We start from the raw sequence: 23412 nt of genomic DNA, 5'->3' as shown, positions 1-23412 counted from the left end.
GTTGGTATTCACCAGTTTCAGCAAACGCCTTAAACTTTGCTGCAAATTCTATATCAATCGAACTGATTGGCTACTGAATAGAGACTAACTATTTTCTAAGAATATTGGCTTCCTGATTATGTATTTATTCAGTCCTGCTCCAAACACATGGTAGAGTAGGGAGAGAAAGCATGTTCGGAATCTAACATTTCTTCAATGATACGAAACTGATTAAAATGTGTACAAAAGGGATATATTATATGTCCAGGATAAGTTCACTTTCTTTCTAAATAAAGCAAAACTTTAACTTGTAAAATAACTTGGATTTTATACATGAGGAAACTGTTATACAGAACCATAAAAAACCTGTCCAATCAGCATTTACGTTTCCCTCTGATGGACATGACTACTTCTAGCAAGAGCTGCAATTCCGTAATGTAGTAACTGCAGCCATGATGAAGAATACGGATTATCTGCAGTTATTCAATTATTTTATATGCTTGCTTATTTGCTATGCAGAAATATAGATGTCCTATTGCTAATACAAATGTTTTAAGACTTTGGAATTTCAACAACTTCTTTAATCTTATGCTTATAAACTTGTAAAATTGTCACAAAACAGTAAATGACTGCAAAAGAATGTTACTATAAAATTCCAACGCTTAATTCTTAAATCAAAATATAATCTTATACCTTCATAACTGACTTCTGTATTGACAATTTTCAGTCTCAACAGCAAATTTTTATCTGTTAATTTCCCAAAACTTTCTTCTGAAACCTGCTGAGCAGTAAAGAAATCAATGGATACTTAAATCAGTAAGACCTCCCTTGGCCCTAATAAAACAAAAAACAAAAAAACAAAAGACCAACTAAAGAGTCACTAAATGATGAGCCCATCCTGACAAGTGTCCTGAGCAATAAATGTCTTTCATAGAGTAGCAAACGTTCAGTAAAGTTTATAGATAAATTGCAGAAAATTACAGCCTTCATTGCCGTGCTGCAGCACAAAAGTGCAGGTAGAAAGATGCAGATACTAGTGAAATTGTAATTTTATAAGAAGCATATATAGCTCTGACAGCAACAATATTGCAATCTGTAACAGATTGGAGGTAAAGAGGAAACATCATGTATCCCTTAGATATTAAAATATTTCTAACGGTTGAAGATGAGAAAATAAACAGATTTTATACACAAATCAAAGCTCATTGAAACAGCATCTGTTGAATTAGCCTTGTCCCCATAGAGGTTCCTAATCATTCTATAGCTATTGCACCCTTTACCACCTATCAATACTAAATCAATGTCTGGATCTTCTGCAACACAGAAGAGAAAAACAAATGACACAAGTAGACCTTCTTGTAGGACACATACTGTATATAATTGCAGAAAGGGTCTACATCTGTATTTGTATAAGACTGCAAAGATTTTTTCATAAGTAGCTTAGGCAAATATTCTAAAAAATGTATGAGAAAAGGCTGTAATAAGAAAAAGATACAACAAAGTGTTTTAAACAAAAGTAAAAAGTGGCGTGACCCTTCTCTACAGACTACAATTTATGGTTGTACATTGTCTGATGTGACTCTAGACAATTATTCACACTGTCTCGTCAATGCATTTATACAAATCACTAATCTTCGTCCATACTCTAATCATTCAAACACTTCATTGACACATTTCATATTATTCGAGTAACCGGTTCTTAGGCTGATTAAAAAAAAAAAAAACAAAAAAAAAAAAACACACTGGAGATTTTAGTGGTTAAGTTTTGCTTTTCTAGATATTATACAACATCAATACCAGTTTATGAACATATATTAAAGTTGGGAAGTTGTAGTTACATACTTTTTAATAAAAATAAAATCATATTAAGGTGTTAAGTACTCAATAGTCACATTTTCTGTAACTCACTGCTCAAATTCATTTTTTGCCTTACTTTGTACATTAAAAAAAATATTTCTATGTGAGCAGAACCATGCACTGTTCTAAGCTTGTTACAACTAACTATAGAAAATGCTGCACTTTGTGGATTTAGAGTGCAACAACTTCTCAACCCTGAGCTAACATTACGGAGGAATATACAGCACATTATAAAGGAATATTATGGGCACTATATGAAAACTTTCCGGACCCTTATGAGAAACCCCTTCTCTTACCATGTTCTCTTTCAAGATCTCAAGATAAAACACCAAAAATCCCACATTATTTTATACAAAACATCAATAAAGAAGCCGCCCCGGATGAACTTCTATTCTTTAATGTGTTTCTGAACAGACACTTTCACTTGCATATATTGTATTTTTAGACCTAAATTATAGTTAAGATGCTTGTTTCTGCCAGAGGAAATCATTTTCAGTATTGCACATAGACACATGGTCTACTACACCTTTATAAGCTTTAAAAGGCTCCACATTGTGTTTGTTTTCCCTGTCTGGGGAATACTTAATGTGTGCACTGTATCAGCCCTCCCATTGAGTGCACTTCAATACTAAAAAATTCTTTAACTTAAGGAGGGGAAACAAGTTTTCCTTACAAAAAAAAGGTTCAAAACAACTATAAATATTTACAAATCTGTTATTTGAACACAAAAATAGGCTCAGTGGTGTCTTGTCTAGAGAGCCATACTTGGACTATAGGTTTTTTTATTTATCACTTCCACCTGCAATAACTCCAATAGTATAGGATACAATCGTGATCACTGCAACTAGTGATGCAGAGACAATGGCAAACAAAAAAAACACCAAAAACAAAATAGTGAAAAGAACAACTTGCTGTAAACGCTTTTGCAACATATTAATAAGAAAAAGATCATTTCAATCTAATAAATGTACGGAAAATAGAGATCCTAAAAATCCAGATAAAGGAAGCGGAATTTTAAGAAAGGTTTTATCTACATGTAATTTATTTGACAAAGTATATGATTTTTTTTTTCATTAGATTTCAGATTTTTAAATAAATAGGACTACGGACGAAGAGACGTGAAATGTATATGAGTTCCTAATGAACGATCAATGCTGCCACAGAGCGATTTTACAGGGCAATAAAATGATCAACTAGTCTCCTTTACAAGAATATATTCTATGCCTCAATAATGAGATGATTGCTGCTTTACCACGGAATAATGATAGCATACAGAAGGCTACATAAACTGGTAAGAAAAAAAAAAAATTTACGCAAAGGACAATAAGGGACAGTTACGAGCGTCACAGGTTGCACAGATCTGGTTTCCGGTCCCTGCTGCATGGCTGAAAGGCACCTTTCCATGAATGATGCTGAATACCCTTCAGGAGGCTCTGCCATGAACTTTTCTTGTTCTACCATACTGCAGCAGTGTCACATTACCAAACTAACGCCACTATCTGATTGGTAAAGGAAAGCTGCTAATTCTCATCTGAAGTCCACACACCGCCACCAATCAGATCTGAGCTCAGATCTAAAACCGGTTCCTCGCATCCTGAACCATAGCAATACACAAGAGTAGAAGGCAAACCCTATAGATCAGTGAACGCCATAGATCCCAGGTCTATTCTTTATAGAAAACACAATGTGTCTTATTTTATTCAACAAGTTTACATTGCTTTGATATAAAATGCCTCTAAAGTTCATTCGGTCCAATAATAAAGAAAATAGAAATATTAGTAAACATGTCTTTACTCTCTATTTCATGCTGGAAATGCATGAAATCACCCTCCGATAGTTTTAGCAGGTAAATGTAATGTATCCTTTAAAAAGTAAATCTGGCATTAAAGATTAAAATTCTTCAACATTTCTCTTCTTTCAATTTGAATAAAGATTACAAAGTCAAGAATAATATAGCTTATTAAATTATTTGTAGAATATGTAACCAGAGCAAAGAGCGAACCTCTGATTCAGGATACTGATAATATTGATTTATACTGGTTATGGTAAGGGGACAAATAGTAAAAATGTCATCACAAAACATCCTGAAGTCAACATAAAACTGCCTATATAAAAGAAAGTCAATCATTAGGCTAAATATATTGTTCTATCCAGATCTACAGAGCATCTCTCAATGCATTGGAAAAGAGTCAAAAGAGTTATTTTCTACGGGGCTATTACAATTTTACTATTTAAAAACAACTGGAATCCCGAGCAAATTGGTGAATCAATATTTATAACTACAATATAATAAACGTAAGATAATATTAAAACAATCATTCGGTTGATCAAAGATAGGGCAAAGATATTCTTAAAAAAAAAAATCCTTTTTTTTTTTTGCTTTAATCAATTTCCAAAACAATGCAATGATTTCCGCCTGTACATGTGATCACCGTTTAGTCGTGGTGCCTGTAATGCAGGTCATCTATAAATGGTTGCAATTAAAGGGATTGGAACAGGCCCAAGTTCATGTGGACATTTAAAACGTGTCACTCGGTCGACACAAAGCACAGACAAAAATGTGTACACATTACAACACACAAAGGCTGAAACCAACAGAAAAAGAACTCAACGCAACATCGTCACATCACCAAAGTAAAAGGAACATGGCTAACAGATCACTCCCCATATAGATGGCGGGGATTCCGCAGACTCCGGATGTGCAGACAAGGCTACAAGTTATGGACTTTAATGAATGGAACTGGGAACGTTCAGCTGTAACTTTTAATAGATATTGAACACTAATGAGACGCTTTAGGCATCAAACATGATGAATGTTATAAAGAACAACAACACAGAATAAACAAACAATACATTCCGGAAACATTTTCAGAACGTCCACAGAAATATAAAATGTCAGAACCAATAATACACGTTTCACCCAGTGTCATTCCTATCTGTACAAACGCTTAGGAGCCATTTAAAGAGACAGTACGACGCGTTTGTGATTAAGGTCACCGGGGTAACATTGCTCAACAATGACATGGCTCTTAAGCACTCCACGGTCAGATTTCAGCATTTTTACTTTGAAATATTATAAGCGGCACATCTGACCAGTTTTACACACTTTTCGGTACAACATAGGAGGCGGCATCCCCTGTCACCAGATTCCCACCGAAGACGCAGAAGTTAAGCGCGATCTTTTTTTAAGAACTGAGCATCACACCGGTAAAAGAACCTGAAACAGTTTCCAAAGGATTGCGCCGGCTAATGCCACAGAAAAAAAAATACGACCTGCAAATGTGATGGAGGGCACGTAACAATGGGGCATAACCCATGGATGGCACACTATATACTGGCATTGTTACAGAGGGACTCCCAGCAGCACAACTTATGGCAGCACTTGTCCTGGATGCCTGAGAACACACACAGGGCGTGATATAACGTGGGAGAGACCCCCAACCCCACACGTGGGAGCAGCAGCATCCAGGAGGGTTATTACAGACGCTGAACAAGCAGCAGAGGATGTCCCAGCAGGTGCACTGCGGCCGCCGGGGCAGATGACATGAAGCAAACACTTGAGGATGCCACTTTCCCCGCTCCCATCAGCTCAGCCCTCCACTATCAGGAGCACAGGCTGCAGCCGGCCATGCAGCAATGGCTGAGCGTTTCGCAGCAGCAGCAGGGGGTGGGGGGAGGCAAGAGCTTGCTCTGCAAAGATAAGTTGTTGTTTTTTTAGCCTGTAGAAAAGTGACAAGGGAGATAATTTACATCACCTCCAAAAAAAAACAAAAACCCCACATTCATTAATTACTGTCCTAAAGCCTGGACCTTGCCCAATCAGAGAGGTCCGGACTATTATAAAAAACAAAAAAACAAATTAAAATCCGGCAGAGATCCTCAGAATGAACCACAAATCGCCAGGAAAAGCCAAAACATTAACTTTGCTCTCAGGTCTGGGACTTCTATAAACTTTACACACACACTAAAAAAACATATGCAAAAATATTAAAAAAAAAAAAAAAAAAAAAAAAAAAAAAGGAGCAGCCTCCAGTTTGTCCTAAAATGCAGGGGGTCACTGGGGGCCACGATCCATTCACAAAAAAACCTTCCAGGAACCAATTGGACATTTTTAAGTATTTTTGGGGATTTTTCTTCGGTTTGTGCCTGTATTCTCCCTCCATTTTGGTTGTTTATGATCCTGACAACAAGCTGTCCCAGTGACCCGGCCTCCAGCCCCCTCGCTCTGCCGGGAGCCCAGGCACAGATCACAAGGGTTTGGGGGGCATCAAGTGAAATCAGCGACCCCCCCTTAATAAGGAGGGGGGGGCAGGCAGCTTCCTGACCTAACCTGCACCCCCCCTCCTAGGGAGAGCAGGAGACAGGAGCAGACCCCCGGGGAGGTGGATGGGAGCTGCACCGGGTGGAGGTGAAGCCCCCGGAGACCCTCCCTGGGAGGTTTGGGGGCTCTGGGGCGCCCGGGCGATTTCTGCGGAATTTCGGGGGATTTTTGCCCCTGCTCGCTCTTCCTCTTCCCCTCCCCGCTCCGCTCCTGTCACAATATTAAGTGAAAGAAAAACAAAAAAAAACTTCCAGCAAAACTTTGTTTTTTTTTGTCAAACTTTTCAGAACTTCTTGCAATTAACCCCAACCCCCCCCCAAAAAAGTGCCGGGAACCCCGGAACGTGGAGCAGTCATAACCCAGGAGCCCCTGTGCAGCAGCGCTGCCTCAATCATTGCCTCGCAGCTCCGGATTCGGGCTTCTCCTCGGACCCTCTCCCCGGGACCCCGCTCCCGATCAGCCCGAGCCCCCCGAGCACTGGAGGGGGGGGGCGCTCCGCTCACTTTTTTCCTCCTCTCTTTCTCCCCCCCCTCCTCCTCTTCTCGTCCCCCCTTTCCCATAATTTAAATAACCCTGATTTTTGAGGCTTCCGAGTCGGCGGCGCCAGCCCAAACCCCCCGCAAACTCACCGCGGGAGCCTTAACATCCTTCCTGCGGTCGATTTCCGGGGTTTAGGTGCCTTTCCGATTTTTTAATAATTTTTTTCCCATATTTTTGCCTGGACGCTGCGGGCCTGGAAATTGTTTGCTTTCCCCTCTCTCCAGCAGCCATTGTAGTGTATGCGCTGCGGTGCAGCCCAACTTGCCGCGGGAGACGCGCCCACCGCTATCCCCGCCTCTTTCTCCCTCCAGGTCACTCCCCTCTGCTTGATGCCTTCAGAACCTCCACCAATCGGCTTTGCGGTGCTGTCACCTTATCTGCCTGTGATTGGCTACAACGGACGTCGGTCATACGTGAGCTCTGTTTTGAGGCGGAGGCCTGGAAGAGGCGGTCACTTGTTTAATTGGGTGGATAGCTGTCAGGTTAAAAATACTGTTAGCTGATAGGCTATGCGAGATGTCAATGCTTCATGGGCGGGGCTTATCCAGCAGGTTAGTATGTCCTACTACTTAATGGGTTGTGAGGCTAAAAGTTGACGTATTTCGAATTGGAGTTGTCCGGCTACTTAGAGGGTGTAGTTGGCACCTTCCCGGCCGGCGGGCTTGTCACCGGTCTCACGGCCGCCCGGGACACAGCGGGGAGGTGAGTGCGGACGCTCCTCCGCTCCACACAGTGACACCCGGCCAGGCCATGTGTGCTGCCGGCTGCACAGTCAGCGCTGCCCTTGCCGCCTGTGTCAGGGTCATGACTCCTGGAGCTGCACATGGCTGTGTCCCGGCTGCGCTGACAGGAGGCTTTGTGCTAGGACGTGGCTGCTCAGCGCTGTGCACACAGGGGCCGGTGGCTGCTGACAGCACGTTATGTTGAGTTGTTCTGTTCTTCATCGTTTTTGGGAAGTTTCTTGTATGAATTGATATTTGTCTCACTTGTCCATCTTTCCACCGCGTCGGAGGACCCCCCCTCGGTGCCTATTGCGCGTCGGATGACCCCCCCCTCGGTGCCTATTGCACGTCGGATGACCCCCCCCCCTCGGTGCCTATTGCGCGTCGGATGACCCCCCCCTCGGTGCCTATTGCGCGTCGGATGACCCCCCCCTCGGTGCCTATTGCGCGTCGGAGGACCCCCCCTCGGTGCCTATTGCGCGTCGGAGGACCCCCCTCGGTGCCTATTGCGCGTCGGAGGACCCCCCTCGGTGCCTATTGCGCGTCGGAGGACCCCCCTCGGTGCTGCGTGTCTGCACCGTGTGCGATTCCTGGTACCGTGAGGGTGGAGCAGATCTCACGCCATGTTGTGTTCTCCGAGATCATCAGACATTTTGTTTGATGATCTTTGAACTTTCTTGTACTATGGGGGGCATCCATGCAGCGTGGCCCCTACAGGCCCACAGTAGTGAATGTATTCATGGCGTTCTCTATACGCACAGTAACGTCGCCCTCCCTACATTTTTCACCCAACAAAATTGCAGACCGGAGAGGTGAAAGCTATTCATTACCCCGTGACTGCAGTAAATATGTGGCACCAAGTGATCACTCCCTTCTTAAAGGGGTAATCTGGCTCCACTCACACATTGGAAGACCCGTGACATCACAGCTACACATACTTGCCAGATGTAGTGCACTTGTCCTATTCTAAGGGAGAGATCAGTGCAGGATACTTGCCGCTCGTGTGTCTGAGCCGCAGATCAGAGAGATGTGATGTCACAAGGCCTGTCATGATACGGAAGTGAGCGGACCTGTCATGCGGAGCCTAATTACCCTTTAGGGCTCATTCACATGAGCGTAAAACAAGGCCAAGTGCTGTCTGGTGTTATACTATGGGGCAGTGCTGATCTGCATTTTTTTTCTTTTCTCGCAGTGCTCCGGCATGAGAGAGAAATAGCAGCAAGTTGCTGGGCAAATCACATCACGCGCACTCATATAAGTCTATGGATGCGTGAAAAACATCAAACTGCAGCCACTTGGATGACATCTGAGTGCAGTCCTATTTCCATTGGAATACACAATGGAGAAGATGGGGGAAATCTTGATCACACAAAGATGACACTCTTATCAGAGTTTGAGCCGAGTGTCCTTTACATAATCAATCTGATGCTCTCACATGAGGGAATCTACACTTTTGTGAGTGTACCCTGAGGGTGTGTGCACACGCTGCGGATTCTGCTGCGGTTCCGCAGCGGAATTGGCCGCTGCGGTGTACAGTACCATTATTCCCTATGGGAATAAAAAACTGCAGTGCAGACAGTGCGGATTTTTCTGCGGTTTTGAAACCGCAGAAAGAATTGACATGTCAATTCTTCCTGCGGATTCCGCTGCGGTTTGCCTTCTCCATTGAGATGAAAAACCGCAGAGCAATCCGCAGGTAAAACCGCAGGTCTTTTGACCTGCAGATTTTACAAAATCCGCGCGTCCAAATCCGCAGCGTGTGCACGTATCCTTAGGGTATGTGCTCACGTCTCGGATCTGGCTGTTGATTTTTCCATGCGTATTTTGCTGAATCCGCAGGTAAAGTGACCTGTGTTTTACCAGCAAATTTTCTGCAGATTTAGTGTGGATTTCGCCTGCCTTTTTACACCTGCGGATTCCTATAATGGAAGAGGTGCAAAAACGCTGCGGAATCCGCACAAAGAATTGACATGCTGCAGAAAATAAACCGCAGCAAATCTGCGCGGAATTTTCCGCAGCATGTGCACAGCGGATTTGGTTTTCCATAGGGTTACATAGTACTGTACACTGCATGGAAAACTGCTGCGGATCCGCAGCCAAATCTGCAACGTGTGAACATACCCTTCCAGTTGGTATGTTAAATAGAGGAAAATTGGGCAAGTGTAAGGATTTCAGCAAATTTGACAATGGCCAAATTGTGGGTCGATTGGATACAGGGCTGTGGAGGTGGAGTTGGAGTCGGTATAAAATGGACCGACTCCTAAAATATATAATAAATTGGGTACAGTAGTTCAATGCAGAATGTGCTGAATATTTTCTCATAGGAATTTGGGAAAGTTATGAAATGCCCTATAAATGGCTGTTCTATTCCTGATCTAAGGCTACATTCACACACAGCATTTTTGCTGCGTTTTTTGTGGATACGTTTTTCAGCTGCAAAAGCCGATCAGATTTTTAAAAAACCGCATCACCTGAAAGGTCTTTGAGCTCATAGATAATGTTTTCAATATCAAAAGCAGATTAGAAATCTGTTCTAGCTATCCATTTATCCATATCTGTCTCCATATCTTATCTGTACCAAAAAGAATGAAAGCTGGGTAGGGTAGCACACAGACTAACCCTTCCTGCCAGGCAAAGGAGGAGGAAAGAGCGTCTCAAACATCATTAACAAGATATTTTGTAAGTGACAAAGTTACTGTAACAATGACAGCAGATATGTCTAAAAGACAGCTCATACAGCTTGTTGTGAAGGACGGAGTACCATTATCATTATTTGCACGACCAGCTTTTACAGCTCTTAATGGAGAAATGGCCCGCAAACTTGGTGTTTCTCTGGAAAGAGAAAGTATTAGAAAATTAGTGATTGAAGAAGCCCTTAAACAAAAGGAAGATCTTAAAAAGACTCTCAAAAGATGCTTCATGTTTCTTAAAATGGATGCCTGCACACGTCACAGAGTGAACTATTTTGCCATCAATGTTCGATATGTTTGTGACAACAAAAATTGTTACCAACACGCTGGCAGTAACCGATACTAAAGCTCATCACAGCAGCCAGTTTCTCCAGGCCTTAGTGGAAAAAGTTCTGCAAGATTACGAACTCAAAAAAAGAACAGGTTCTTGCTATTGTAACGGACAATGCTTCAAACATAAGTACAATTACACTGATGAATAAGAGTAATGAACAACAGCTAGAGGAACATTTAGGATTCTGTATGTTTGAGATGGAAGGCCACAGTGCTGTTCATGTAACTGAGGAACAAACAGATATTACTACAGAAGAACAACAAAATTATACTGTAGAAATAGATGATCTTGCTATAGCTGCTTCAAAACACTTTCCTATTCATCACATGCACTGTGTTGTGCACACGCTGCAGCTGGCAATAAGAGTCTGCAAGAGGGACATGCTGGAAATCTGATTGAAAAAGTGAGGAAATTGGTTATTGCCGCCAGAACCCCTAAAATTGCTTCTATCTTGAAGAGACATGCTGGAAAAGGGCAATTGTTGATCAACTAAAACCGTTTCTTATAGATACGGCGAAAAAATTACGAGCTGAGGATTTAACTCCTGGCATTTTCATGAGGGAGCGGAAGAACTTGCTATTTTGCTGTTTAATCGCAGATGGCATTTCTGCTTCAATGAAACGGAGAGAGACACCACTATTGGAAAATAAATTTTTTCTGGCAGCTGTTAATGTGGACCCAAGTCATCGTATATTGGTTGATGATCAACAGCTTACTAAAGGAAAAGAAGCTCTGACTGAGGTAGCAGATAGGATGAGTGGCCTACAGGAGGACTGCCAGGCGCAAGAGGACTCGGGTCCTGACAGTGCTACTGCTGCCATATCTTCATCCTCATCTGATGAGGAGTTTGACTTTGACAAGTATTTGGATGATATGGAGCAGGCAAAGCGTTGCCACAAGGAAAAAGATTTCACTCTGTCTCCTATAGCAAGCAGATTGACCATATTTCAGCAAAATGGTTCACTTGTTCACAAAGAAATAGAAAAATTCAACCGTTCATCAAAACTGACTGTGCATGAGGCAATTCCTTTATACTTGGAAATTGTTAGAGATGTTGCCCATGTGGTTACGGCTTTGCCTCCAACCCAAGTTAGTGTAGAGAGGTTCTCTAGCCTTAAAATTATTAGGTCAGATTTTAGGTCATCAATGAAGGAGGATCTGAGGGAGGCAATTCTATTTCTTAGAACAAATTCATAGACTGCACAAATGATATTTAGCTATGTTCTATCTAAATATCTTGATTATTGTATCATAAAAATGATTAAATGTCTGATGTTCACATTGTACTAGAATACATTTTTCACTTAAATATAAGCAATATATGTGGGAGTTGGAGTCGGAGTCGCAGGTTTGGCTTACCGACTCCACAGCCCTGATTGGATAACAGCCCGTCTTGTGAGGTGATCCCGATACACAGTGGTCAGTACCAAAAAATGGTTTAAGGAAGAGCAATATATGAGCCAGGAAAAGGGTCCTGGGCACAATGGCTTCTTGATATACTGTACATGGGGATTGGAGACAAACTTATCCAGACCTATACTAGTTGAGGTGCTGTAGCATGAGACGTTAGGTCTGGCTTTGAGAGACGGGTGTAGGAACACGGAGTACACTCACAGCACACAATATTGGGCAGCTGGGTAATGTTGTTCCTGATCAGTGTACCCATCATGCACATTAGGCCGGGGTCACATTTGCGTATGGCTTCCGAGGCGAGAACATCAGATGCGATATGCTAATGACCCTCGGCTCCTGCTCTGCTGTGAGCGTGAGCCGAGTGTCATGCGCCTGTGCTCTGAGCCTGTCGCACAGAGCAGATTGGAGCACAGCTGCGTAGGAGGCGGAGAAATGAATTTCTCCATCTCCTCCATTGCCGGCGTCTGCGTATATCGCACATCACTTGGATGATATTCGAGTGATGTGCGTTGTTTCACTCGCACCCATAGGCTTATATGGATGCAAGTGAGCCGAGACTCGGCTGAGTGTCGGTGACAGTCGCAGCATGCTGTGATTTCCCTATATGTCCTGACTGCCGAGATCTGGGTCATGGCTCCAGGCTTGGCCTCAAACCACAAGTGTGTCCTGGGGTGGGGGTGAGATATCTGGGTTAATTGCCGTTGCCTCTGAATTCACGCATTTTGTGTAGTTGGGTTTTTACACACAAAGGTTCATTTACTCTGTTTAATAATTTAAAATTTTCAATTGCAGTTCCAAAAAAAAAAAAAAAAATCTGAAAGAATAAAAAGAACAATAGAGGGGTGATTGATAGGAAGTGTGTAATAGCAAAATCGAGACATGGGAGCAAATTATAAAAAAAAAAACAAAAAACATTCCAATCAGAAATTTATGACATTGATATTTCTCATTGTTTGAAAAAGCTTTAAGGTCAGTCAGTCTGAAATTCTATGATCTAAGCAGGAAAGATGTATATCTTTGTACCGTGTTAGCCAGTAGATAGAAAAATATTCAGGATTGAGAGTCCTCAGTAGTTGATACCTTTTAATGGCTAACTGAAAAGATGGTAACACATTGCAAGCTTTCGAGACTACTCAGGTCTCTTCATCAGGCTAGACTAATACAAAATCTGAAGTCACATATTTATGCACAACATCACAACATCACAACACAGAACTAGACCCCAATCAGAGGACCATAAAACATCCGGACTCCTTATCTATGAACTGGTCCAATGTTTATATTTATGTTTCTCCCTCTCCCATATTGATAGTTCTGCTTCACGTCACTTGTCTTATCTATTGCATTTTTTCTAGGCTGTATTGTGCATAAATATGTGACTTCAGATTTTGTATTAGTCTAGCCTGATGAAGAGACCTGAGTAGTCTCGAAAGCTTGCAATGTGTTACCATCTTTTCAGTTAGCCATTAAAAGGTATCAACTACTGAGGACTCTCAATCCTGAATATTTATGATCTAAGCAAAAATTTGTTTTGGTTTCTTTATCTGATTCATGATGGGATACATTTTTTTACGTGTTTGTTTTTCTGGACTAGTAGTGGTCCCATTATAAAACCCTAGTTAAACTGTTTTTTCACTTTTTGAAGTTTTAGAATTTAATAATGAAACTATAGATTTGCCTTTGTAGCTTTTGGATGTTAAGCCTACGTTAGAATGCACCTACCTGAATATAGTCCAAGTGTCGTTCCGAGGAATATTGGTGGAAGAGAAGGTCATCTCCGCTCTCTACCCATGCCTGCATACATTAAAACTACAGATGTAGAGTGACTCTATGACTTGTGGATAAAGTAACTTAACTTTTTTTTAAATAACCTGTGTCCTGCATGGGAAGTTATAAAACTTTGCAAATGACTTTATTAGGGGATTTGTCTTAATTTATGTTAGATATAAAAATATATATGCACGTGGCTTCTAAACCCCTGCTTTCTCTTCGCCTGCCTTCAGCTGCACTGATATTAGAACATATCTATTTAGAGTACACCTGCTGGCAGTGAATGGGTTAGCACTAGTCTAGTTATGAGCGAACGTACTCTAAGTGTCCTCGCCGTGCTCGAAAAATGTTTGATTCTCCGCAGCTGCGTGTCTCGCAGTTCTTCGACAGCTCCAGCACATGCAGGGAATCCCTGTTTCTTAGACAATCCCTGCATGTGTTGCGGCTCTTGAACAGCCGCGAGACATGCAGCCACGGAGACTCAAAAGCCTCTTCAGCATGCTTGAAAAATACGTATCAGAGCACCTTTTCTCATCACTAGTTAGCACCTGTCTTCTCCTCTCAGCTTTCTGCTTATCCCCAGAGTTAGGGCTCATCCAGATGTCCTTTTTTATTTTTTTTTTTTTGTACGAGGGTTTTACACCGATGAGACTTGTACATTTAATAGTGAATGGAGCCGTTCATATGTCCATGTCAGATCAAAATCGGCAACGCAAGTCTATGGAAAAAAGTGACGTGAAAAAATGGGACAGCATTCTGATGTCATCCAAGTGCTGCCTGTTACTTACAGACTGCTAGATAAGAAACCATAGAGAAACTTTTTGTTTCTCACCTGAGAATGTTGCAACGCTGACCAATCTCAGTTGGTAAAAGCTTACACTAACCAAACTGGTGAAACCCTGGTAAAAAAAAACATTGATGAAACTAGGACTAACTTTCTTGCATCTGAATGAACCCAGGTGCTGACCTTTTCACTGCCATCATCCGTACTCTGAGTATGTTCTGATACCAATGCAGGGTATGGAAGCCATTTATATGTTTTTGTTTTGTTTTTTATTAGGACTAATTACAAATCTGCTTAAGTATATGATCCTGACTAAGATTGATTATCTTTTATAGCACGGTTGAAACTATTAATTATATTTCTATACCCTATTATCTATATCGCATTCTGTAACTGTCTAATGACAACTCCCCCTAATAAAATTTTAATTTTCCATGCTGGATAAAAAAATTTTTAAAAAAGTTACTCTTTAACCAGTCTGACTCAATAATATTGCAATTTTTAATTTGTGTTCATCCCTTTAAAATTGCCATCATTGTAATGGTTTTCTGCGCAATAATCGGCCCAGTACTGGACTTATAATAAGATGATGAGACTAGACGATGAATTGCTTCGACTTGGTGATTGTCTTAAAGTGTAAACTTCATTTTAATCTCCATTTTCATACATCAAAAGTACACATGAAAATAAGAAACTAATATATCTTATCAGAGACATCTGTTTCTTGCGCTCCCATGACTGATACTTTATTCTCCTAATTCTCATTTCATGGGTAAAAATCCGTATTCAGTGATATACATATGGAGGAGAGTAGCCAGAGGCATAGAATCTCATCAGCACCAACTGTCATCTATCCCAGTATTGTAACAATCTGTCTTCATTGAATACAGATTTTAGATGCAAATAGAAAATTTAATACTAAATGACTAGTCCTGGAGGAGAAAGTAGCGGATTTCTGATAAGAAATATTAAAGTTGCTTGAAAAATTAAAAAATGTAAACGATGCTTACTGTTTAATTTGCATTGATTCTTGATCATAACGTAAATTGATATGTACTTTGTATACAGTTAATCATTTGAGCAAGCTCACGATTTACCTTGTGGTTATTTTGGCTTTTTTTTCCTTCTATGTTTTAAAATACACAATACATTTCCTCAGATTTGTATTTGGTTGAGTCCCTTTTGACTAGAATAATCTCCGAAATGGACCGCCTTGTACTGGGGTCTCCAGAATCCCCATTTGTATATTTCTGACTTCTTCTTTTAAGAGTACAACCATTTCTTTGGTTCTTTATATTCCATGTTTCCTATGTTTTAGATTATTGTAATTTGCTAAATTGGATGCGTCATTTTATGATTGTGTAAGGTACAGCAGGTTCTCAGGATGCAATGACGAGACTGAGTGTGGTTTGTGAAATCAGCGTTTATAAATTGGAGCCACTGGGCTATGCTGAGCAAACAAAAAAGGTTAACAACGATGTGTCCACGCAGGGACTCAACAACATTAACAACACTTTTCTTATCGAAAATGCGGCTAATCCGGTTGTCATTGGCCACGTACGGCCCAAACTATGGGTCCTTATTTCCTATAGCCAACTTATCCTTTCAGGATCACAGGCGTGGCCGCCTAGAGGTCGCTGATGCGGCTGCCCTGGCGTCCCGATATCCAGGGATGGTTGGGGCGCAGCAGGCCCTGAAGGATCTGTGGCGTTGGGGCGCAGCAGGCCCTGAAGGATCTGTGGCGTTGGGGCGCAGCAGGCCCTGAAGGATCTGTGCCATTGGGGCGCAGCAGGCCCTGAAGGATCTGTGCTGGCTCCTGTTCCCAGAGCGCAGATATGTCGCAGTTTCTAAGGTGACGGTTGGCCGGCCTCTGCCTAGGGTCCCTGTATAGACGGGACGCAGGCCTCTACTGCCGCCTATGGCGAGATGGCGTCCCCTGAGGTCGGTGGTGAAAGGGGCGAAGGCAAGGAGGCAGTGTCCAGGCCGCTGCAGCGTGTCTGTGAAGTGACAGCAGGGGCTGGGGGCCGCGGACCAGCGAGGAACAGCGGGCACGGCTGTGACTGAGCGAAGACGGCGGGCGGCTCCCGGGAGGGATCGAGCACACGTAAGTTGTCGGTGAGCAAGTCGTTTACCCCTCACAGACCCCCGATAGTCTCTCGGCTCCACAACGCCCGTTACACCGTCTCTCTCCATATCACATGGACTCTTCTCTCCTGTCAGCCCCACTGCCAACTCGGTGCACTCCCTGCTCCTTTTATCCTCGCCCAACCCCTGTTGCCCTGACAACTTCCGTGGTCTGTTTCCCTTTGTTACACCCCCCCGATGTCGTTCCTTCAGGAACCCTGATGGCGGTCCCCTTTGGTTCCGGCCCAGTCACTCTATGGGAGTCCTCCTCCCCACAATTGTATGTCATATTAGGGCATATTGTCATTACTGAGGTGGGTTTTCCATTAGAGTTGCTCTGTATAACATGTCCTACGAGGATGGCAGATTCTCTGAATGCTACCTCATGCAGGGTAAATTTTTAGCGGTGTCTATCCAGAGTCAAATAAAAAATATATATATATATATATATATATATATATATATATATATATATATATATATATATATATATATATATATATATATATTTTTTTGGTAGCTGACACATTTTAAAGTGTTTCTGATAACCTTTAATGGCAATTTGGAAATATGTTTCCTAGGCTTCAGGTCATGTAGTAGAGTGGTGCTCCTATTTCCATCTTCAGTTCATGTGTCCATTGGTAGCGCTGCAAGAACCCCTACGTGGACACGTTGCGGTAGATCTAAAAAGTATACACATCTGTTAAAATTCCAGGCAAAAAAAGACACATCAAAAAGAATCATGATAGAACTTTTCTCACCATTAATGTCACCAATTCAATTGAAAAATAAACTTAAATCTTCTCAGGTGTAAAAAGAAAAATGACTAAATTTTGTTTCCATAAATATGCACATCCTTAAGCTAATATTTTGTTGAATACCCTTTGTAATGAATTCAAACTCCCCAAAAATCTTGAATGCTGTCGTTATGGCATATCGATTCGACAATCTTTGCCCACTTGCCCTAGCAGTAGTTCGAAAACTGTTAGATTGCGAGGCTGTCTCCTCAGTATAGCGCCATCTTCAGGTTACCAACAGATTTTCAGTTTTATGCATGTCTTGGGCTCTGCTGGCTGGGTCTATCCAAAACCTTGGTCTTCTTGGCCAAAGCATTCTTTTGTTGATTTGGAGGTATGATTAGAGTCGTTGTCGTGCTAAAAGGGGAAATTCCTGCAACTAAGAAAATGTCAAACTCCTCCTAGAGCAGCAAAACTTTATATGGGGTTAATCCGAATTACTGTGAATGATGGCAGCTGTATACTGACTACTATTTAAAGGGAATCTGTCACCTACTTTTGGTGGGCGATGAAAACGAGGTCGGTCCGGTCCGATGGACTGTGTTCCCAATGTGTGCCGCCTCCCCATCCTTGGCCGCCGTCCGCAGTTTTTTGAGGAATAGGAGTAGGTCTCCGCCATTTGTTGCGCGTGCGCTAAGCACATACATCCGGGGCTTTGTTAATCGGCGCATGCGCAGTCAGGCTTTTCGGCTTTGCCCGCAGTTGGGCAAAGCATACTGCGTGTGCGCTAACCAAGAATGATTAGCGCATGCGGAACAAATGGCGGAGACCTACTCCTATTCCTCAAAAAACTGCGGACGGTGGCCAAGGATGGGGAGGCGGCACACATCGGGAACACCGCCCATCGGATCGGACCGACCTCGTTTTCATCGCCCGCCAAAAGTAGGTGACAGATTCCCTTTTAACTTGAGTTTCAATTCTGAACAACCATATCCCTGACAATAATAGGGTGTTGACGCTTAATGCAACCATATTTTAGTTTTGTTTTTATTCCTCCTGACCCTTCTCCAAAATGATTTTTCTCAGTGAATTTGTACAGATTATAGGTGAAATTAAAGTACAAATTGCTGAAGCGCTTTACATGGCAGTATCCTGACATTGACCATGTCATCAGGGCTATCGAGTCGGTAAGCCAAACCTGCGACTCCGACTCCTCAATTTCCCCTCCACCGACTCCACGACTCCGACTCCAACATACAGTCATATGTTAAAGTTTGGGCACCCCTATTAATGTTAACCTTTTTTCTTTACAACAGTTTTGGTTTTTGTAACAGCTATTTCAGTTTCATATATCTAATAACTGATGGACTCAGTTATATTTCTTGATTCAAATGAGGTTTATTGTACTAACAGAAAATGTGCAATCTGCATTTAAACAAAATTTGACAGGTGCAAAAGTATGGGCACCTCAACATAAAAGTGACATTAATATTTCGTAGATCCTCCTTTTGCAAAAATAACAGCCTCTAGTTGCTTCCTGTAGCTATTAATGAGTTCCTGGATCCTGGATGAAGGTATTTGTGACCATTCCTGTTTACAAAACAATTCCAGTTCAGTTAAGTTTGATGGTCGCTGAGCATGGACAGCCCGCTTCAAATCATCCCACAGATGTTCAATGATATTCAGGTCTGGGGACTGGGATGGCCATTCCAGAACATTGTAATTGTTCCTCTGCATGAATGCCTGAGTAGATTTGGAGGGTGTTTTGGATCATTGTCTTGCTGAAATATCCATCCCCTGCGTAACTTCAACTTCGTCACTGACTCTTGCACATTATTGTCAAGAATCTGCTGATACTGAGGTGAATCCATGCGACCCTCAACTTTAACACGATTCCCGGTGGCGGCATTGGCCACACAGCCCCAAAGCATGATGGAACCTCCACCAAACTTTACTGTGGGTAGCAAGTGCTTTTCTTGGAATGCTGTGTTTTTTAGCCTCCATGCATAATGCCTTTTTGTATGACCAAACAACTCAATCTTTGTTTCATCAGTCCACAGGACCTTCTTCCAAAATGTAACTGGCTTGTCCAAATGTGCTTTTGCATACCTCAGGCGACTCTGTTTGTGGCGTGCTTGCAGAAACGACTTCTTTCGCATCACTCTCCCATACAGCTTCTCCTTGTGCAAAGTGCGCTGTATTGTTGACCGATGCACAGTGACACCATCTGCAGCAAGATGATGCTGCAGGTCTTTGGAGGTGGTCTGTGGATTGTCCTTGACTGTTCTCACCATTCTTCTTTGCCTTTCTGATATTTTTCTTGGCCTGCCACTTCTGGGCTTAACAAGAACTGTACCTGTGTTCTTCCATTTCCTTACTATGTTCCTCACAGTGGAAACTGACAGGTTAAATCTCTGAGACAACTTTTTGTATCCTTCCCCTGAAAAGCTATGTTGAATAATCTTTGTTTTCAGATCATTTGAGAGTTGTTTTGAGGATCCCATGATGCCACTCTTCATAGGAGAATCCAATAGGAGAACTACTTGCAAGTGGCCACCTTAAATACCTTTTCTCATGATTTGATACACCTGGCTATGAAGTTCAAAGCTCAATGAGGATACAAAACCAATTTAGTGCTTCAGGAAGTCAGTAAAAAGTAGTTAGGAGTGTTCACATCAAGAAAATGATAAGGGTGCCCATACTTTTGCACCGGTCAAATTTTGTTTAAATGCAGATTGCACATTTTCTGTTAGTACAATAAACCTCATTTGAATCCAGAAATATAACAGTCCATCAGTTATTAGATATATGAAATTGAAATAGCTGTTGCAAAAACCAAAATTATTATAAAGAAAAAAGGTTAACATTAATAGGGGTGCCCAAACTTTAACATATGACTGTATATTGCTTATATTAAGTGAAAAATGTATTGGAGTACAATGTGAACATCAGACATTTAATCATTTTTATGACACAATCATGACATTTAGATAGAACATAATATATATTTATTGGAATACAACTTTAGAACACAAACTGTAATAAATTGTAAATATTTAATATCGAATATATATATATATATATATATATATATATATATATATATATATATATATATATATATATGTATAAACTATGCAAGTGGCAAAAAACAATTTTCATCAAAAACATACTAAATAACATTTGTGCAGTATATGAATTTGTTCTAAGAAATAGAATTGTCTCCATCAGATCCTCCTTCATAGATGACCTAAAATCTGACCTAATAATTTTAAGGCCTGAGAACAACCTCTCTACACTAGGGTTGGAGGCAAAGCCGTAACCACATGGGTAACATCTCTAACAATTTCCGGGTATAAAGGAATTGCCTCATGCACAGTCAGTTTTGATGAACGGTTGAATTTTTCTTTGAGAGCAAGTGAAATATTTTGCTGAAATATGGTCAATCTGCTTGCTATATGAGACAGAGTGAAATCTTTTTCCTTGCGGCAACGCTTTGCCTGCTCCATATCAGCCAAATACTTGTCAAAGTCAAACTCCTCATCTGATGAGGATGCAGATATTGCAGCAGTAGCACTGTCACGACCCAAGTCCTCTTGCGCCTGGCAGTCCTCCTGTAGGCCACTCATCCTAACTGCTACCTCAGTCAGAGCTTCTTTTCCTTTAGTTAGCTGTTGATCTTCAAGCAATATACGATGACTTGGGTCCACATAAACAGCTGCCAGAAAATTTTTATTTTCCAATAGCTGTGTCTCTCTCCGTTTCATTGAAGCAGAAATGCCATCTGCGATTAAATGTCCTCTTTGGGACAGTCAAAATAGCAAGTTCTTCCACTCCCTTATGAAAATGCCAGGAGTTAAATCCTCAGCTTGTAATTTTTTAGTCACGGTAAATAGGTGATTAAGCAATTCCTTCAATTCAGCCACCTGTGTCCATTGACCTTCTTTTAGGGTTACCTGAGGGTTCGCCATATCTATAAGAAACGGTTTTAGCCAGGATCAAAACTAGGGGGGCAGAACCTCATACTGCACACCTCAACTGCTGCAGAACCTTATACTGCACACCCCTACACTTGAAAATTAAGCCTGCGCCTTAAGATGTGGTGAATGCAGTCTTTATTCCAACTATCAATTGATGTTGATGTGTTACTGAAGTCGAGCAATGCCTGTCCTGGGCGTCCTTTTGAGCAGCTTTGAGGTGTACCTGACTGGTGCTAAAAAAAAAAAAAGTGTTCGTCTGTGTGCTACCCGGCTTTCATTCTTTTTGGTACAGATAAGATATGGATAGACCGATATGGATAAATGGATGGATAGAGCAGATTTCTAATCTGCTTTTGCTATTGAAAACGTCTATGAGCTCAAAAACCTTTTCAGGTGATGCGGTTTTTTAAAAAGCTGATCTGCTTTTGCAGCTGAAAAACATATCCTCAAACAACGCAGCAAAAACGCTGTGTGTGAATGTAGCCTTAGATCAGGAATAGAACAGCCATTTATAGGACATTTCATAACTTTCCCAAATTCCTATGAAAAAATATTCAGCACATTCTGCATTGAACTACTATACCCAATTTATTATATATTTTAGGAGTTGGACCATTTTATACAGACTCCACAGCCCTGCATGTCATGGTTCCACCTCTAAGTGTGTCTGGGATGCAGTTACTGGCAGCTTAGCCATTCAAACTGGTACAGGGGTGTGCTAAGCTGTCAGTGTGTTGATTGACAGCTCGATTATTCAATCTGAGACTGGGAGGCGTCGGCTGTCTCGTGTTCATTATTCCAGTTAATGGCCATGCTTCTTAACTGAGCTGTGTTTCCCTGAACGCTGCCAGACGTACATTCATCTTGTGAGGTTTCTGCTGTGCTTACCTGTGCCTTGAGTTCTGTGCAGTTGTGGCCAAAAATATTGACGCCCCTGCAATTCTGTCAGATAATACTCAGTTTCTTCCTGAAAATGATTGCAAACGCAGATTCTTTGGTATTATCTTCATTTAATTTGTCTTAAATGAAAAAACACAAAAAGAATTGTCCTAAAGCCAAATTGGATATAATTCCACACCAAACATAAAAAAGAGGGTGGACAAAAGTATTGGCACTGTTCGAAAAATCATGTGATGCTTCTCTAATTTGTGTAATTAACAGCGCCTGTAACTTACCTGTGGCACCTAACAGGTGTTGGCAATAACTAAATCACACTTGCAGCCAGTTGACATGGATTAAAGTTGACTCAACCTCTGTCCTATGTCCTTGTGTGTACCACATTGAGCATGGAGAAAAGAAAGAAGACCAAAGAACTGTCTGAGGACTTGAGAATCCAAATTGTGAGGAAGCATGAGCAATCTCAAGGCTGCAAGTCCATCTCCAAAGACATGAATGTTCCTGTGTCTACCGTGCGCAGTGTCATCAAGAAGTTTAAAGCCCATGGCACTGTGGCTAACCTCCCTAGATGTGGACGGAAAATAAAAATTGACAAGAGATTTCAACGCAATATTGTGCGGATGTTGGATAAAGAACCTTGACTAACATCCAAACAAGTTCAAGCTGCCCTGCAGTCCGAGGGTACAACAGTGTCAACCCGTACTATCCGTCGGCGTCTGAATGAAAAGGGACTGTATGGTAGGAGACCCAGGAAGACCCCACTTCTTACCCTGAGACATAAAAAAGCCAAGCTGGAGTTTGCCAAAACTTACCTGAAAAAGCCTAAAATGTTTTGGAAGAATGTTCTCTGGTCAGATGAGACAAAAGTAGAGCTTTTTGGGCAAAGGCAACAACATAGAGTTTACAGGAGAAAAAAGAGGCATCCAAAGAAAAGAACACGGTCCCTACCGTCAAACATGGCGTAGGTTCCCTGATGTTTTGGGGTCGCTTTGCTGCCTCTGGCACTGGACTGCTTGACCGTGTGCATGGCATATGAAGTCAGACTACCAACAAATTTTGCAGCATAATGTAGGGCCCAGTGTGAGAAAGTTGGGTCTCCCTCAGAAGCCATGGGTCTTCCAGCAGGACAATGACCCAAAACATGCTTCAAAAAGCACTAGAAAATGGTTTGAGAGAAAGCACTGGAGACTTCTAAGGTGGCCAGCAATGAGTCCAGACCTGAATCCCATAGAACACCTGTGGAGAGATCTAAAAATGGCAGTTT

The 23412-nt window shown here is 41.8% G+C and overlaps 2 protein-coding genes across 5 annotated transcripts in view; one reads left to right on the top strand and one right to left on the bottom strand.

Moving 5' to 3' along the window:
* The window catches only part of PLAG1 (PLAG1 zinc finger), an 88255-nt gene extending 81174 nt beyond the window's left edge, over positions 1 to 7081 (bottom strand). For both annotated transcript variants that reach the window (XM_073583974.1, XM_073583973.1), the window contains exon 1: positions 6787 to 7081. The gene's annotated coding sequence lies outside the window, so the exon portion shown is untranslated. The remainder of the gene's footprint in view (positions 1 to 6786) is intronic.
* An 81-nt stretch (positions 7082 to 7162) lies between these two features.
* CHCHD7 (coiled-coil-helix-coiled-coil-helix domain containing 7) overlaps positions 7163 to 23412 on the top strand; it is a 36553-nt gene continuing 20303 nt past the window's right edge. For 2 of the 3 annotated variants that reach the window (XM_073583976.1, XM_073583977.1), the window contains exon 1: positions 7265 to 7399. Coding sequence is in view for 1 of the 3 variants with exons in the window: in XM_073583975.1 (XP_073440076.1) it covers positions 7207 to 7248 (42 nt within the window). In the remaining 2 variants the exon portion in view is untranslated. The other variant, XM_073583975.1, reaches the window with a different exon arrangement.

This window comes from Dendrobates tinctorius, unplaced genomic scaffold, assembly GCF_039654945.1.
Source record: "Dendrobates tinctorius isolate UK_male_01 unplaced genomic scaffold, ASM3965494v1 ptg000082l, whole genome shotgun sequence".
In the NCBI taxonomy this organism is placed as follows: Eukaryota; Metazoa; Chordata; class Amphibia; order Anura; family Dendrobatidae; genus Dendrobates; species Dendrobates tinctorius.
Note: the sequence above shows the minus strand (reverse complement) of the source record. Positions and strands in the feature narration are given on the sequence as shown.